We start from the raw sequence: 14,783 nt of genomic DNA, 5'->3' as shown, positions 1-14,783 counted from the left end.
GCTACTGGACACTTGAATTTCCCTCGGGATAAATAAAGTATCTATCTATCTATCTATCTATCTATCTATCTATCTATCTAGCTATCTAGCTATCTATCTAGCTATCTAGCTATCTATCTAGCTATCTATCTATCTGATGTTTGCTACAGTGACATTACCTCATGCATTGAAAGGAAACCTTTAAATGATGGAACACAGCCTCTCTTATCATTAAAGAACAGTGTACATGCGTTGTGAACCTGCCTATGAAGGTGCATCTTACTATATGAATACTGAGCCCTCTATATAGCGGGTCAAACACTGTGACATTGACTTTGGATCAAGGGCCTATTGACATTTATTATTGTAAACTCTTTTTGCTGCTCCGATATGCGCAGCAAAGCACCTGATCTCACCTAATTTTTCGGTCTAAAACTGGCAACGACACTCGCACTGTGCGTCACTTCAGCCAGCAAAGATATGGGCGCAGATGCTGGAGGATCGCTGCAGGTTATGTTATTAATATGTTCCTCATCAAAGATGAATTACTTCACCCACCCACACCCCATCCCCTATTAATCAGAATGATAGTTCTTGTGACCTGTCCTGTCCCATCAGAGGAGGATTAGAAGCCTAATTGGAGGGAGTGCAGGCTGGTCTACAACAGGTTTGGCTGATGGCTGAGGCTTGGGGGTGTTCATACCTTGTCTCTCAGCCAGGGCTTTGAGGAAATTCTTTTGTTAGCCAGAGATATGACAGCCTCTTTATGACCCTCATAGGTGGGACTCATCTACATGTCTTGAAGGCATACTAAATTCTCAATTAACTCTAGTAGTTCATCGGTGATGTCTGCTGGGTCCATTCTGGTCAGTTCCTTTGGTTACAATTTGTGATAAGGTGAGGACCCAAATGCAGAAACACACAGGAGGCAGGCAGGATTAGGAACTGAAATGAGCTTTGAATGAAAAGCCAAAAATCCATATCATATTAACCAAAACCAGGTAGAGTATAATACCAAAAAATATAATAAAGTAGCAGACAAAAGCTAAGACAAAGTACCAACTAAGAAGAACAAAGTACAACTACGTAAAAACAAGAGGAACAAAAAAACAGAAACATACCATGGGGTTTACGGGGAGACACTGGACAACATTGAAAGACACTGGAGAGAACAGGCTCAGGTGAATCACACAGGTCAAACACGGGAATCATACAAGGAACACAGGAAGCGATTGGTGAGGTTCAGAATACACAAACAAAGAATCACAAAAATGTTGAAATTTATCTCTGAAGGCCAAACCTAAAAACTTCTTAACTTACAAAGTATTTGGAGTACAGCTATAGGATATAGCAGGATGCCATGAATTTAATAGAAGTTTCAACATTAATTTTTTCAAGAAAATCCATGACATGAACTGGGAAAAGTTCTGGATTTTGGGTGAGTTGGCATGGAATGACCCATATATAAATATATTACATTTTATATTGTGTACAATATACTGTATATTGTGTATCATTGCTAAAAGCACTGACATTACTGTCCAGATTCTCCCAAAACATCAAATAAACAGCTGAGATTTTCTCTGCAGAACTGCCTTCACTTTGGCATCCTTAGTATTTTGTTTACTTCCAGAAGTCCTCTTAAAAATACTGGACAAAATATATAAAACTTGAAAAATATTGTCTCCCTCTTCCTCCTTCCATATGGAAGCAAAGGAGACGATTGTGCTTGAAGATATACAGGCATTTTGGATGCTGCACCTGGATTCTGAAAAGGCTCCCTGTCAAACTCTGTGGTATTGTTCTATCAGTAGAAGACACTGTGCTGCTTATGCTGGCACCAAATCCATGTGTTGATTGTGAGACAGCAGAACATTCAAGGATGTCCTCTCATTAACTGCATACTATAGCCGCTGTGGTCCCTGAATATACTGAACAGAAATAAGTAGACTTGGGTGGATGAACCAGTGAATGAACTGCTGCTGCACAGAGTCAACAACATGACATCAAACTTATTCATTATATCTGTAACTCCAGAGATATGAATTATATGACACATATCCCACCCCTTCCCTTCGAGCCAATCGTGTGCTTTATCACAACAAACTGGGAAACATATCAGCCAATCGAGTTGGTGCACTGATGTGAGCACACACTTGAGATTCAAGACAGTTGCAGATGGACTTCTAATAAGAATGGATGAAGAGGATATCACACTAATGCACATAATTACCAAGAAAGGTGAGATTATACAAAATTAGTCATTAAACTTGCAGTTGTTAAAGTGCTCCTAGGATGAGCTGACAGCATCATGTCATGCCACTCTGAACTGAGCCGTTATTGAAGTTGGTGTTATGAAACTGTGTACATACATAGTAGAAGTAACACTTGTGGGGAAAAAAATGTAAACCTTATTTTAGGGCAAAATCACCAAACTTTGAAAACAGTTTTTTTAAAATCAGATTTGAACAGTGTCCTATATCTGCAGTTGTTTTCCATGTGAACAAATCTTTATTTGCAAAAGGTGCAAAAGTGACAGATACAAATGAAAGTGTTTGTTTATATACATAAATGCCCTCCTCCTTTGTCATCCCACTCCATGGCCACATCCCTCCCAATAGCCCCCTTAACAACCCACCCCAGTGTCTCCCATGGACTGCTAAAGCATAATTTATCAAGAAAGGTGTGACATAGTGGTTCCCTGTTCATAACCCAGCGAGCTTATTGGTTGTGAATGCTGGAAGCATTATGTTTTTATGTTCACAAATGTTCTTCTATAGACAGAATTTTTATTCTTCCACCTGTTTTTTGGGTTTGCTACTCCTTCCAAATTTTTCAACGTATTCACTCCATTCAAACATCAAAATATTCATCTCAATTGGAATCAGTGTGCTATGACTTTTCTCATTGATATCATTCATAATTTAAGGGATATTTAACGTTTTACCGCCATTTTTGCCCCATTCAAGCAGATGGAGCAGAAACCCAGTCATTTATCAAAATCTTTTCACTCCATACATTCTCATAGAAACTCCATTCAAACTCTCAAACATTCACAAAGATTAGGACTTTCTCATGTCAGTTCAACTTTTCCTATTATTCATGCACAGTCACAGTTCAGAGATTCATCATTTTTCAGTCATTTTCAGATTTTTACATTGCTGTGTATGGGGCAGAATGTCGACAGCCAGAGTGGAGGACCCAACTGGCAGAGTGGGGAGGAGCTGTTAAAACGTTGCTCTCATTCTCACAATGTTCACTCCACATATGTAATTTACGTAGCATAAGCTTGAAGGAAAATTTGTGTTGGTGGCAAAAATGTTCCTCTGGCAGCAATCGGACCAATACTTTTTTTGATTTCTCGTATTCTTTCCTGTTTCATGTAGGATTCCTCCCTCTCGCCAGTTAGCCTACCCTTTCTAGGATGGAAAAACATTTATTCCCCCCTCTACAAAATGAAAAGATTATGTTACACTTGTGTGTTTGTTGTTATGTCTCTGTCCTATGAGGAAGACACAGCATGAGAAAAAAAGCACTTACCTGTAATAAAAAGTCAAAAAGAGCCAGTCTGCCCCATTCTGAGTGTTCAACTCCCACACATGGCGCTGACCTCAGGTCTGCTTCACTCCCACAGTGGACCTGCAGCAGCTTCTGGTACTGGACCCATCTGAGTGGCACAGAGTTCTGGTCATTGTCTCTATCCGCAAGGTGCTGAATATCTGGATCCCACCACACTACAGGTCTGGGGGTGCCACTGATGTATCGATACGGTAAAATCTCACTGTGCAAAGTCCTAAGCACCGTGGGGAGACTTCGGTTGAATCCCAGCACCCTGTCCAGGTGGAAGGCAAACACTTCAAACCAGTCATCAGTGCGTTTGACCAGGGAGCAGCGTCCCTGCTGGCAGCGCTCACTATGAGTTTCTGGATGTTGTTGGCCAAGTCCATGCTGAGGTGAATCCCTCTTTAGTGATATCTGCTGGGATGTAGAAATACAGTTATAATGCTTTCAGTTAGTTTTCATATATACAGTAACACAACATTTTATATTAGACACCACGCCCAATATCTAGTGCAGTGGTTCTCAACCTTTTGAGGGCCAGCGCATGCCCTATGCATATTTTAATAATGACCAAAAATCCCTTACAGAGGATGCTCTGAGCTCTCTGGAACTGTGACTTTCTGAACAACCAGCTATTCAAAGCTAAACAATCAGTGGACTGATGGTAACACTTAATCATTAACCCATGTTTGCATAGTTAACAACATAACACACCCCAGGTGGATGAGGAAATGACAGATGAACTACGAGCAGTAGGTAATTTGATAGTTAGCAAAATTACCAAAATGCGTCCCCCTTTTTAATTGCCGTCCCTCTCCGTCCCCCCCAGGTCACTGATAGGCAGGCTGCCGTCCTGAGTTCTCACAAGATCTGCCCTACTCCACTTGGCTTTGTTAGTTCCGTGCTTAATGCATAACTCAAACTGGTTACTCACAAAGTAGCTCTGGTAATATCTATTTTTGGTGGTTTTCTGAGCTGTAGTTTTGCAGACACTGCAGCTACGATAGCCAAAGTAGTGGTGTGTTTACCTGGGCAACTACAGCTCACAATCAAGGGCGTTACATTAAAACCTGGATACAGTTTTGGAGGGAGAGACCTCCGCCGACAGAGCCAGCTAACTTCAGATTTAGAGCCCGACTAACTTGAATAGAGGAAAAATAATCTTAATAATATTGCTGCTCTTCTACACTTTCCAAATTGTATTTGGCTAAATGGCCTAAATTATGGCAATAAACAAGGCATTTCCTGGGGGTTGCAATGCTCACAGAAATGTATCTGTTATTTTACAGCCGCTTCTTTCAAAATGTAAGCTCATAGGAAAAAGTATTTTTGGGCTCCAGTGCGCCACATGGCGTTGTAATTACATGGTTTGGCCACTACAACACTACAGGCTTCAAAGCCTGGCGCTCTTCCTGGCGGCTTGCCCACAATCTGCTGCATCAGCTTCACCGTTGGCAGTTTGTCTTTTCTAGCTTACGGTAGGACAGATTGTTTTGTTGGCCTCACTTATGATAATTTGAATATGTTTACAATGAGCATGTAATTATTAACACTAAAGTCTGCCCCCAACCTTCTACACAAAGAGGAGGGTTTAATATGCAGCTGGGGAACTTGTGGGACCAACTGTATGTGGCCCACCTTTAAAAGTCCATACCATTTGTTTTTGACTTGTAGCTCTTTCACTACAAATAATGTACACATAACTTGCTCTCTGTGTTTTTTTAAAATGTGTATTACACAGATTTATATTTTAGGAGTGTTTCCTTGGTTTCTAATAATTTCTTTACAGTACAAAAATAAGGGAGTAGATCTGTCATATGTTTATATTTATATAACTGACACACTAATCATCTGAATTCAAATTTGTCAGTTTTACATTGCAATTTAAAGGTATAATTTGTAAGAAATAGGGGTGTCCCTATTCTCCAAATCCACAATTCGATTTGATTTTTGATTTTAAGGTCACGGTTCGATTCTATCTTTTTTTTTTTTAGCACAGATGGCTATGCCATTTTTAGACTAGTCTAGGATCATTGGTTTTATGCCATGATAACTCATTAAATTTTTTTAAATTCTTATTTCAAAAGATGGTCTACATGGTGTCACGAATCATATAATTGCCATTATTCGTTTGCAGTGTACCACACTAATACCTTATTGTCAAATAAGTAATAATTTATTAACAATATAAATGTAACAAAAAAAAGTCATAGAGGGTACCTGCCATCTAGTGAATCTTTTTTTGTAACTGCAGTGTGCACTCTTCACAGCAAATGTCATTCAAGTTCACAATAAAACATCCAATATGTGGTGGTATACGTATACGTGTGTATATATACAGTCGTCCTCAAAATTATTCATACCCTTGCTAATTTTTGTGATTTTCTATTTTTGTGATGAAATGACTGCATTTTTTCAAGTTTGTTTATGAGGTATACGTGACCAACAAGTGAAAGAATGACAACAGTACACAATTCAAGAAATTCTTCATTTCAGGGGTATTTTATTCAAGGATTCCCAAAAAATGCCATGTTCAAAATTATTCATACCCTAGTCCAATGTCTTTCTTTAATAGTCAATAGCATAGCCTTTGTTTTTTATGACTGCTTTGAGACGATTCTTGTATGTGTCCACAAGCTTCCTGCATGTCTCCTGTGGGATGTTTGCCCATTCCTCCTTTGCGAGAATCAAGCAGGGTCAGGTTGGTCGGTTTCCTAGCCATCACTCTGGTCTTCAAGTGATGCCACAAGTTCTCGATGGGATTCAGGTCAGGACTCTGACTTGGCCATTCTAGGACGTTGACATCATTGTCCTTGAACCATTTCTTCACTACCTTGGCAGTGTGTTTGGGATCATTGTCTTGCTGGTACGTCCAGTTGTGGCCAAGCTGTAGTTTCTCAGCAGATTCCTTCACGTTTTCATCAAGGATCCTGATGTAATCTTCCTTTTTCATTATTCCTTGGACCTTGACTAGGTTCCCTGTGCCACTGGAAGAGAAGCATCCCCATAGCATTATGCTTCCACCACCGTACTTGACTGTGGGCACAGTGTTCTTTGGTTTATATGCTTTCGCCTTTCTTCCTCCAGACATATTGAGCATCCATATGGCCAAATAACTCCAACTTGGTCTCATCAGACCACAGGAAGTTTGACCAAAAGCTGGGATCTTGCTTCAAATGACCTCTAGCAAAGGCCAGGCGAGCCTGCACGTTTCCTCCTGAGCAGCGGCGTCTTCCGAGGCCCATGTCCATGGAGACCTCCTCTGTGCAAGACTCGCTCAATGGTGGACCGTGAGACCTTTGTCCCTGCCTGGTCAAGCGTTTCAATTAGGGCCTTGGTTGTGGTCTGGGGGTTGTTGTTGACCTCTCGGCATATTTTCCTGGCAAGTTTGGGGGACACCTTACGCTTCCTGCCACGCCCGCTGAGGTTTTTAACAGTATTGAATTTCTTGCACTTGTTAATTATGCTCTGGACGGTTGCCACAGGGACATCATACTGCTTTGAAATGGCCTTGTAACCCTTTCCTTCACTGTGGGCATGCACAAGACGTCGACGTAGGTCTTCACTGAGCTCCTTCTTCTTGACCATGATGACCAGAAATTGAGAATGACCAGAACACTTTTCCTCTATTTATACTCTTCTGGAAAGATGCTATTTTTTTTAAATCAGTGTTTAACATTTGTTCAACAATGTTAATGGTATTTATTCCATTGTAACATTTTGAAATAACCACAGGACAAAGATTTTTGTTGAGATATTGTCAGGGGTATGAATAATTTTGAACATGGCATTTTTTGGGAATCCATGAATAAAATACCCCTGAAATGAAGAATTTCTTGAATTGTGTATTGTTGTCATTCTTTCACTTGTTGGTCACGTATACCTCATAAACAAACTTGAAAAAATGCAGTCATTTCATCACAAAAATAGAAAATCACAAAAATTAGCAAGGGTATGAATAATTTTGAGGACGACTGTATATACGTATATATATTTATTTATACATATATATATTTATTTATAGATGCTAGACGGTGGCGCAGCAAAATGCTACTGCGGTCAAGCCCGCCTCCACTCTGAAAACCTCCGGTCAAACTAGCCTGTATACAGTAGATGTTACGGTAATGCAGTCCAAGAACAGAATTCAAAATAAAAGCACCGACCTATGAAAGCAATTTGCAATTTCCCATTAATTCAGTCAGTCTGTTAATTAATTGATTAATTAATTGAACGATTCGTTAATTAATTAATTGAACGATTAGTTAATTAATTCATTAATTGAGCATTTAAGCAATTCATTTATCGATTATTTCCTTAATTCATTTTACCATCCTAATTCTGATCACATTGAAGCCTTAGCAGATGGAGGCCATGGCATTTCATCTGTGTGAATAATTAGTCCCAACGTAAAAATAAACACTATCAGGAGCTTCTGATGAGGAATTTCAAAATTAAAGCCCATTTAATATTCAAATATTTTCAATATTTCCCTCAAATTCAGATTTACATTAAAAGGAAACTACCTGTTTCCACAGTGTAATTTCAGTTCAGAATGATAGTACTCCACCCAAGAGAGTCACTCAGGTAATACCAGGAAGTTCTGATGTGGAATTTCAAAATTAAAGCCCTCTAAAATGTCAGATTGTCAATATTTACATATAAATTCAGATGGATATTAAAAGGAAACTCCCCGTTTCCACAGAGTAATTTTAATTCAGAATGATAGTACTCATCCTCAGAGAGTCCCTCAGATAATACCAGGAATGTGGAATTTCAAAATTAAAGCCCCCTTAACAGTAAAATATTTTCAACATTAACATTTAAATTCAGATTGATATTGGAAGGAACTCCCTGTTTCCACAGAGTAATTTCAGTTCAGAATGATAGTACTCAAATATTTCTAATATTTCTCTCAGGTCTAGTTTGGTTTTCGGAGTGGAGGCGGGCTTGACCGCAGTGAAATGCTGCAGGTTGGTGCGGCGGTGTGGGAATGTCACTCCATGGTCCGGGTGTGTGATGTGTTGTGAACTCCGAAAGGCGAAGCCTCTATGTTGTTCTGCTACTAGCACACTGGACCTACTAGTGATTGTTTGTACTCATCGACCGATTAAAAATAACAGTAAAGTCATTGCTGTCATTACTGTGTTTTTTAAATTGGGGCACAAGACCGAACTGAAGCAAAAGTGAAACTTAATGCTACACAGAGAACCACCACCCACCACCGGAGCCAAAATGGACTACCATCATTAAAATGAATGGGATAACCTGTGTTTTCGCCACAACGCTGGATCCAAGTGAATCCACTCGCCGCGCTACAACATGCTGTTTGTGTTTTTTTCCCTCACAGCACACCTGCCAGAAGTGACACTGGGTGCGTGGCTAAATCCTCGATTCCACCTTTGATTTTGAAGGTCCAGATTGTGACGTCATTTCAATCGAGATTGTGACACCCCTCGTAAGAAATAGCCAGGATTTGAAGGTACCTATAGCATAGCCGCTAACTGCTGGACTACTTCTACGTAAAGAACTAAGAGACTGTCATATCTCTCTGAGAGAAGCTTGTGATTTTGGGTTGTATAATTAAAATTGGCTTGACCTGACATGACTAATTTGAGGACACTGCCAGGTCATAAGTGACTTTTTGAGTCACTTGTGTTCCATCTATGTCTACATTGTATGACATTTCAAATGATCTCCTAAGCTTATACTTAAAATCAGTCACTATGTACCTGCTGGTGTGCAGGATGATCCAGTGCTACTTGAAGCACCTGTCCATGTGCAGGCACCCTCGCCTTACTGACCACCTCACCCCCAGCCAGGAGCACCATCTTCTGGATGTCATCCTCACTGAGCCAGGGAAGAGGTCGGAGATCTGGACTAATCCTGATCTTCCTGTGGTCAGTGTCTGGAAAGTCCTGCTCTGTGAAGCTCAGACACCAGCCACTGTCATCTTTCTTTATGGCTGCCTCCTGTTTGGACAAAGCCTTTCTAGAGTCAAACGACCCAGGATTCTTCTTCCCTTCAAAGTGCTCCTCTGAGAGATGATGGTGTTTTTTGAGATCCCTGAAGGGCTTTTTCACAGCCTGCTGCTCCTTACTGACTTTGTCAGATTTCCCAGAGTGCTGTGTGTGTTTTTTCAAATCCTTGTAATGTTCAGCTAGCTTTGCACTTGTATTTCTGCCACTTATTTGTGTTTCTACAATCCTGTTTGTGTTTCTATCCTTCCATCTGCCTGCCTGTCTGTCTGAAGCTCGCATGTCACTTATTAGGGTGTCTTCCGAAACAGGGATATGTGCTGCTGTTGATTTGCTGCTTTCAGCATGAATGTATGTCAGTGCAGTGTGCTTCACCACAGCACTGTGGTTGCTTGGCTTAATTCTATGCTTTGGCCCTGTGTTGTTGACTGTAAACTCTGGGAGATTGGGGCGGTGATGACTGGTTGAATGCTGGACAGCGGCTGCCATCTCTCTTCTTTTGGAAGCAACGCCTTTGTGTTTATTTCTGCGCAATTCTGTGTGACTTCTCCCTTTGAAGCTGTTTTTGTCATCGCCAGCAGCATTCCCAAAAGGTTTAGGTTCCACTGAGTGTTTAGACGTCTCTTTCCCAGTGTATGTTTTCCAGGTGCTGCGTTGGGTATGAGTGAGTGGCTGCTGGAAAGCAGAGTCTGGAGGGAGCTCCATGATCCTGGGACTGGTTCTGAACTCCCCAGTTGAGCTCAGGGCACGGGACGACTGTCGGTCGGTGTCAGCGAGCGGCAAAGGAAGCGGGAGAGTAATTGTCATCACAGAGATCGTGAGGAAGAGGAGGAAGATGGGGGAGAGGACCAGCAGCCATTTTTCACCACAGCAGAGTTTTGACCACACTCGCCATGCCTGGAAGAAAAAATGGAAAAAAGAAAGACAGAAACAGAAGTTAGTGGGAGACCAACAGAACCATGATTATAATGGAGTGGAACCATAAATTGCAAGATAGCATTTTCACTAAACAGAATAGAGTGCTCAGATTCCTGTGGGGTTTAAAGGCTGCACTGCGATATCTTGGCTCCGGGCATGTGGAAAGCAAATGTGCTCATGATTCACACTATGCAAGAGGAAGAAGAAAAAAGATTAAAAAAAACAAGCTGCTTTGGCACGTTATTCTGTTCTGTGATATCACAAGAGTGATGTGTAAACTTTGAGTTTATTGCCTAAAATGGAAACGAGAAGAAACAGCAGGAATCTAGTGACAAAGAGGGAGCAAAGCTTAAATGTCCTGTTTATGCTGCACAAATCTGAATATGTGAGTGGCAGAATATAAAGCTTGTGTCAGCCAGATCTGTGTTTCCAGTAGCTTACAGCTGAGACCAATATGATTGTGGCGCGCCCATAATTAAGTGCTGCCTTATGCACGCAGTGTACAACGAGAGGAAAAGCCATATTTCACACAATGTGCTGTCACTGCCCCAACATGGCTCACTGTATACTCACTGACGGCTCTATAAAAGTGATTTTGCTGTAGGAATTCTAAGCGCTAGCCCTTTATTTACTGTGGAGTCAGGCTGTGTAGACATATTATGCCTCTCCATTTGATGCCTATAAAAAGAGAAAACTGCTGCTCTGTGAAACTGACATCCAAATAATAAAACCAAAATAAGGCCTTCAGAATATTTATTGTTGTGTCTTCCAGGGTTTTTGTTGGAAGAAGCCTCTATAGCAACACTTATTCTATGTGACAGCAACCATCTGAACAGGAACTACAAATAAAAATGTCTGAGGAATGCTGGCAGTTCCACAACAGACAGGGTGGTCTGCACTTAATGCTCACTGGAAAGATAAACACTAGAGGAAGCTCAGACCACCTTTCCCAATAACAAAGTGTTTTTTCATTCCCAAAAATTGGAATCATGCCCAAATGACATGAGAAAACCTGAATCAGTCTAAGCTCTATTCCAATGCCCCACTTTATATCCCCACCTGTAAGTAAAGCAATAGGTGAAAGGCTGACGTTTTCAATCGTCACCAGGATGACCCAGATAACGGGTGTTTCTCCTCTCTGCCCCTGACTGCTCTCTCCCTCTCTGTCCTCCTCTCTTTTCCTCCATTTGGGTGAACGCAAAGTGAATGAATGTCTCAGACCCTTGAGATGTGCTCCCCATCCTAAGAGCCGTTAACAACATTCCCAGATCCCTCCACCAGTGAAAGGATCCTATTATTCTTCCTCTGCACTGGAATGCCCTGAACCAGGATACTTAGCGAGCCTGACAAATTATACATACACAGTATGTATAATAAGTATAATTTAGACAGGCTATGTGTCTAGCCTCTTGGGTGTTTCTTTATATGCCATAATGAATAGTGCTGTCCCACTGATACTATGGAATCTACAATACTTTACTGAGGCAACACAATGAATACTAATCAGTCTACAACTGCCCAAAGGTGCTACATGGAGGACTTTAATGTCATTGTATCACTACGCAACTTGGTGTGAGACTTGGTAATTCACACAAATTTAACGTAGTCACTGCTGAAAGGATTGGCAGCCTCTACTGCCCTCTAAATGGCTTTTTATATTTCACAGTACTGGGTTGAATTTCACAGCAAATCTGCCTCTGCCTCACAGCAGGGGCATGACAAGTTAACAGTCAATGAAAACAAAAGATGTAGCTTGATGACGTCATGAAATAGCATGGGATCATGGTAGGTGTTGTCTTTATTGTTAAACAACCACAATTTCCAATGAAAATCTATCAATGCACAAGGTAATGTCATGTTTAGTTTAGTCACCCTTGCTGACTTCCTTCCCCACTGTGACATAATGTATCATCGAATGTTTTCCCAGAAGTTATAGCTTACAGGCCACAAGCCTGGTTTACGGTAGAAATGCGCTATTTTCAACACTGCTTTACTTTCATTTTTCTTGCATACCTGAGTTAGAGTTAAGGTTAGCCGGAGCAAGCTGGAGGAAACATCAGGTTACCAAGGAGACAATTGTCACCTTTCACCGATGCATAAATTGAAAATGTTGCACTGCTCTTTAATTTCTTTTGAAAGTGTCAAGCACCTAACCAGTTAATTACAAAAAGAAAAAAAAATGATGTGAAATACAAGAAGTGCTTTCCATTTAGTCAGGCACTACAACTGTCTCAATGAGCTCTGGTGCACCATGTCAGCCACCAAGACTGTCTGACATGTGCCAGACAGAGAGGCTCTGAGTGAGGAGCACATTAGAGGACTTATTTTAACACTTGTTTTTGTTGCTGTGTCGGGGCTGGAGAATGGAGGCACACTGGACTGCATCTCCCAGTCAGCACTGACAAAGTCACAGGTAGTTGTAAAGTTAATTTTGTTTGTGAGAGCTGCGCAGCAGTGGCTTGTCAGAGCTAATTTTAGCCTGTCTGCCCTGGCTAACGTGACTTTTAGCTAATCATTCTTCTTCTCACACACTTTCTTTCCCCGGCTAGCAGCAAATTAACCTATAGATTGACATGCATAACCGCTAAAAAATAATGTCAGTCCCCTACAATCCTGATTGGTTACTATAAATAGATGCATCTCTGTGCAAAGAGATGTATACTTTCAACCCTGCTCTCCAGTTACAAGCCCACACTGATTCATTTGTCACTGCACTGAATCACCACAGCCACAGCCAGACCCCTGTTTGCAGACTTCTCCTCTGCATTTAACACCCTACAGCCACTCACCTCTGCTCTTCATCCTTACACCAAGGAGTCACTGCACAGTGATGTGTTAACGCTTCACTCCCTTATACCCAGTGGTGTACTGTCTCTGCTTTCATACTACATCTCCCTCTTTGTTAGTACTTGTTTTGGCTGAGCATCACTACATTAGTGTCCAAACAATTGCAGCTTAGTGTGAATGTTGTCACGTTCTGTCACTTTCTGTGGCAGATACTTGTGTTTTGGTGTTTTGTTTTCTGTTGTGCTTGCAGAGGTGCACTGAGAAGCTGGGTGGAGCCGGCCATTCACTGGAGCAGCTGAGACGCACACACACCTGCAGCAGGTTGGCAATCAGCGCCTGCTGATAAGCCCTGCTCTCTGCGCTGCCTGCTGCCAGATGATTTCGTCTCTTGATGTGGTACATGGCTCCGGCTAGATCGATTATTGTTAAGTCTACTAGTGTGTTTATTTGTCTCTCCTGGACATCTAACTTGTCTCGTGTGTTTTCTCTGTGCTCAGTATTCACCGGCACTCCTGCTACCAGTGATCCTGCTCCAGCCGCCCAGCTCTCTGCACCTCTGCGGCCAACTGCATTACCCTGTGCCTTTCACCAGCGCCACCGTGAGCTCCCTCACCTTCACCTACACAGTCTCTGATGGGGATTCAGCCTCGGACACTTCACATCATCACCTGCTACTTCCCTTAGTAAGTCAATAAATTACCCTGAACTCTACTCCCTGCCTCCGTGTCTGCTTCTGGGTCCACACACCTTGAACCAAGCGTAACAAATGTGTCAGCATGAGAATGTGTTGTTGGAACTGTCTTGCCTTCAACACTTCTCTACAGCAAACATGCACAACCAGGCCACAGTAAGCTCAACAGAGAGGGACATGAAGGCATCTGAAGATAAAAAAAACAAACACACTCAATGTTTCATGTGATGTGGTTGGCTTTTGTTACGTGTGCTTCTTTCTTTCTTTCTTTCTTTCTTTCTTTCTTTCTTTCTTTCTTTCTTTCTTTCTTTCTTTCTTTCTTTCTTTCTTTCTTTCTTTCTTTCTTTCTTTCTTTCTTTCTTTCTTTCTTTCTTTCTTTCTTTCTTTCTTTCTTTCTGATCACATTTTCTTTTAAGACGGAAGGATACAGAGTCTAAGTTATTGTTACAGTTTCTCTTCTCTCAAAAATAAACATGACACTATAACTGGCAGGCTAAAGATATTTTCCACTTGTAATCTCTCCAAGTTCTCCCTTTTTTCTTTCTGACAGGTCTTCTCACTGTGCTGCTCTGACAACATCCGCACACTCAACACACACACTGTATGTACACACATGCAGTACCAGTCAAAAGTTGGGACACACCTTCTCATTCAATGTTTTTTTTCTTTATTATTTTCTACATTGTAGATTAATATTGAAGACATCAAAACTATTAAGGAACACATATGTAGCCACCAAAGTAGCCACCTTTTCCTTTGATGACAGCTTTGCACACTCTTGGCATTCTCTCAATCAGCTTCATGAGGTAGTCACCTGGAATGGTTTTCCAACAGTCTTGAAGGAATTCCCAGAGAGCACTTGTTGGCTGTAT

General features: G+C 41.3%; 1 protein-coding gene across 1 annotated transcript in view; it reads right to left on the bottom strand.

The window, feature by feature from the left end:
- The window catches only part of gask1a (golgi associated kinase 1A), a 44,868-nt gene extending 31,246 nt beyond the window's left edge, over window positions 1-13,622 (bottom strand). Inside the window, exons 1-4 of the mRNA XM_073486456.1 lie at window positions 13,533-13,622; window positions 10,061-10,412; window positions 9,300-9,574; window positions 3,520-3,927 (exon numbers count right to left, since the gene is read on the bottom strand). Of these exons, the coding sequence (XP_073342557.1) occupies window positions 3,520-3,927; window positions 9,300-9,574; window positions 10,061-10,412; window positions 13,533-13,622 (1,125 nt within the window). The remainder of the gene's footprint in view (window positions 1-3,519; window positions 3,928-9,299; window positions 9,575-10,060; window positions 10,413-13,532) is intronic.
- Between the last annotated feature and the right edge of the window lie 1,161 nt (window positions 13,623-14,783).

Source organism: Pagrus major, chromosome 18 (assembly GCF_040436345.1).
Source record: "Pagrus major chromosome 18, Pma_NU_1.0".
Taxonomy (NCBI): domain Eukaryota; kingdom Metazoa; phylum Chordata; class Actinopteri; order Spariformes; family Sparidae; genus Pagrus; species Pagrus major.
Note: the sequence above shows the minus strand (reverse complement) of the source record. Positions and strands in the feature narration are given on the sequence as shown.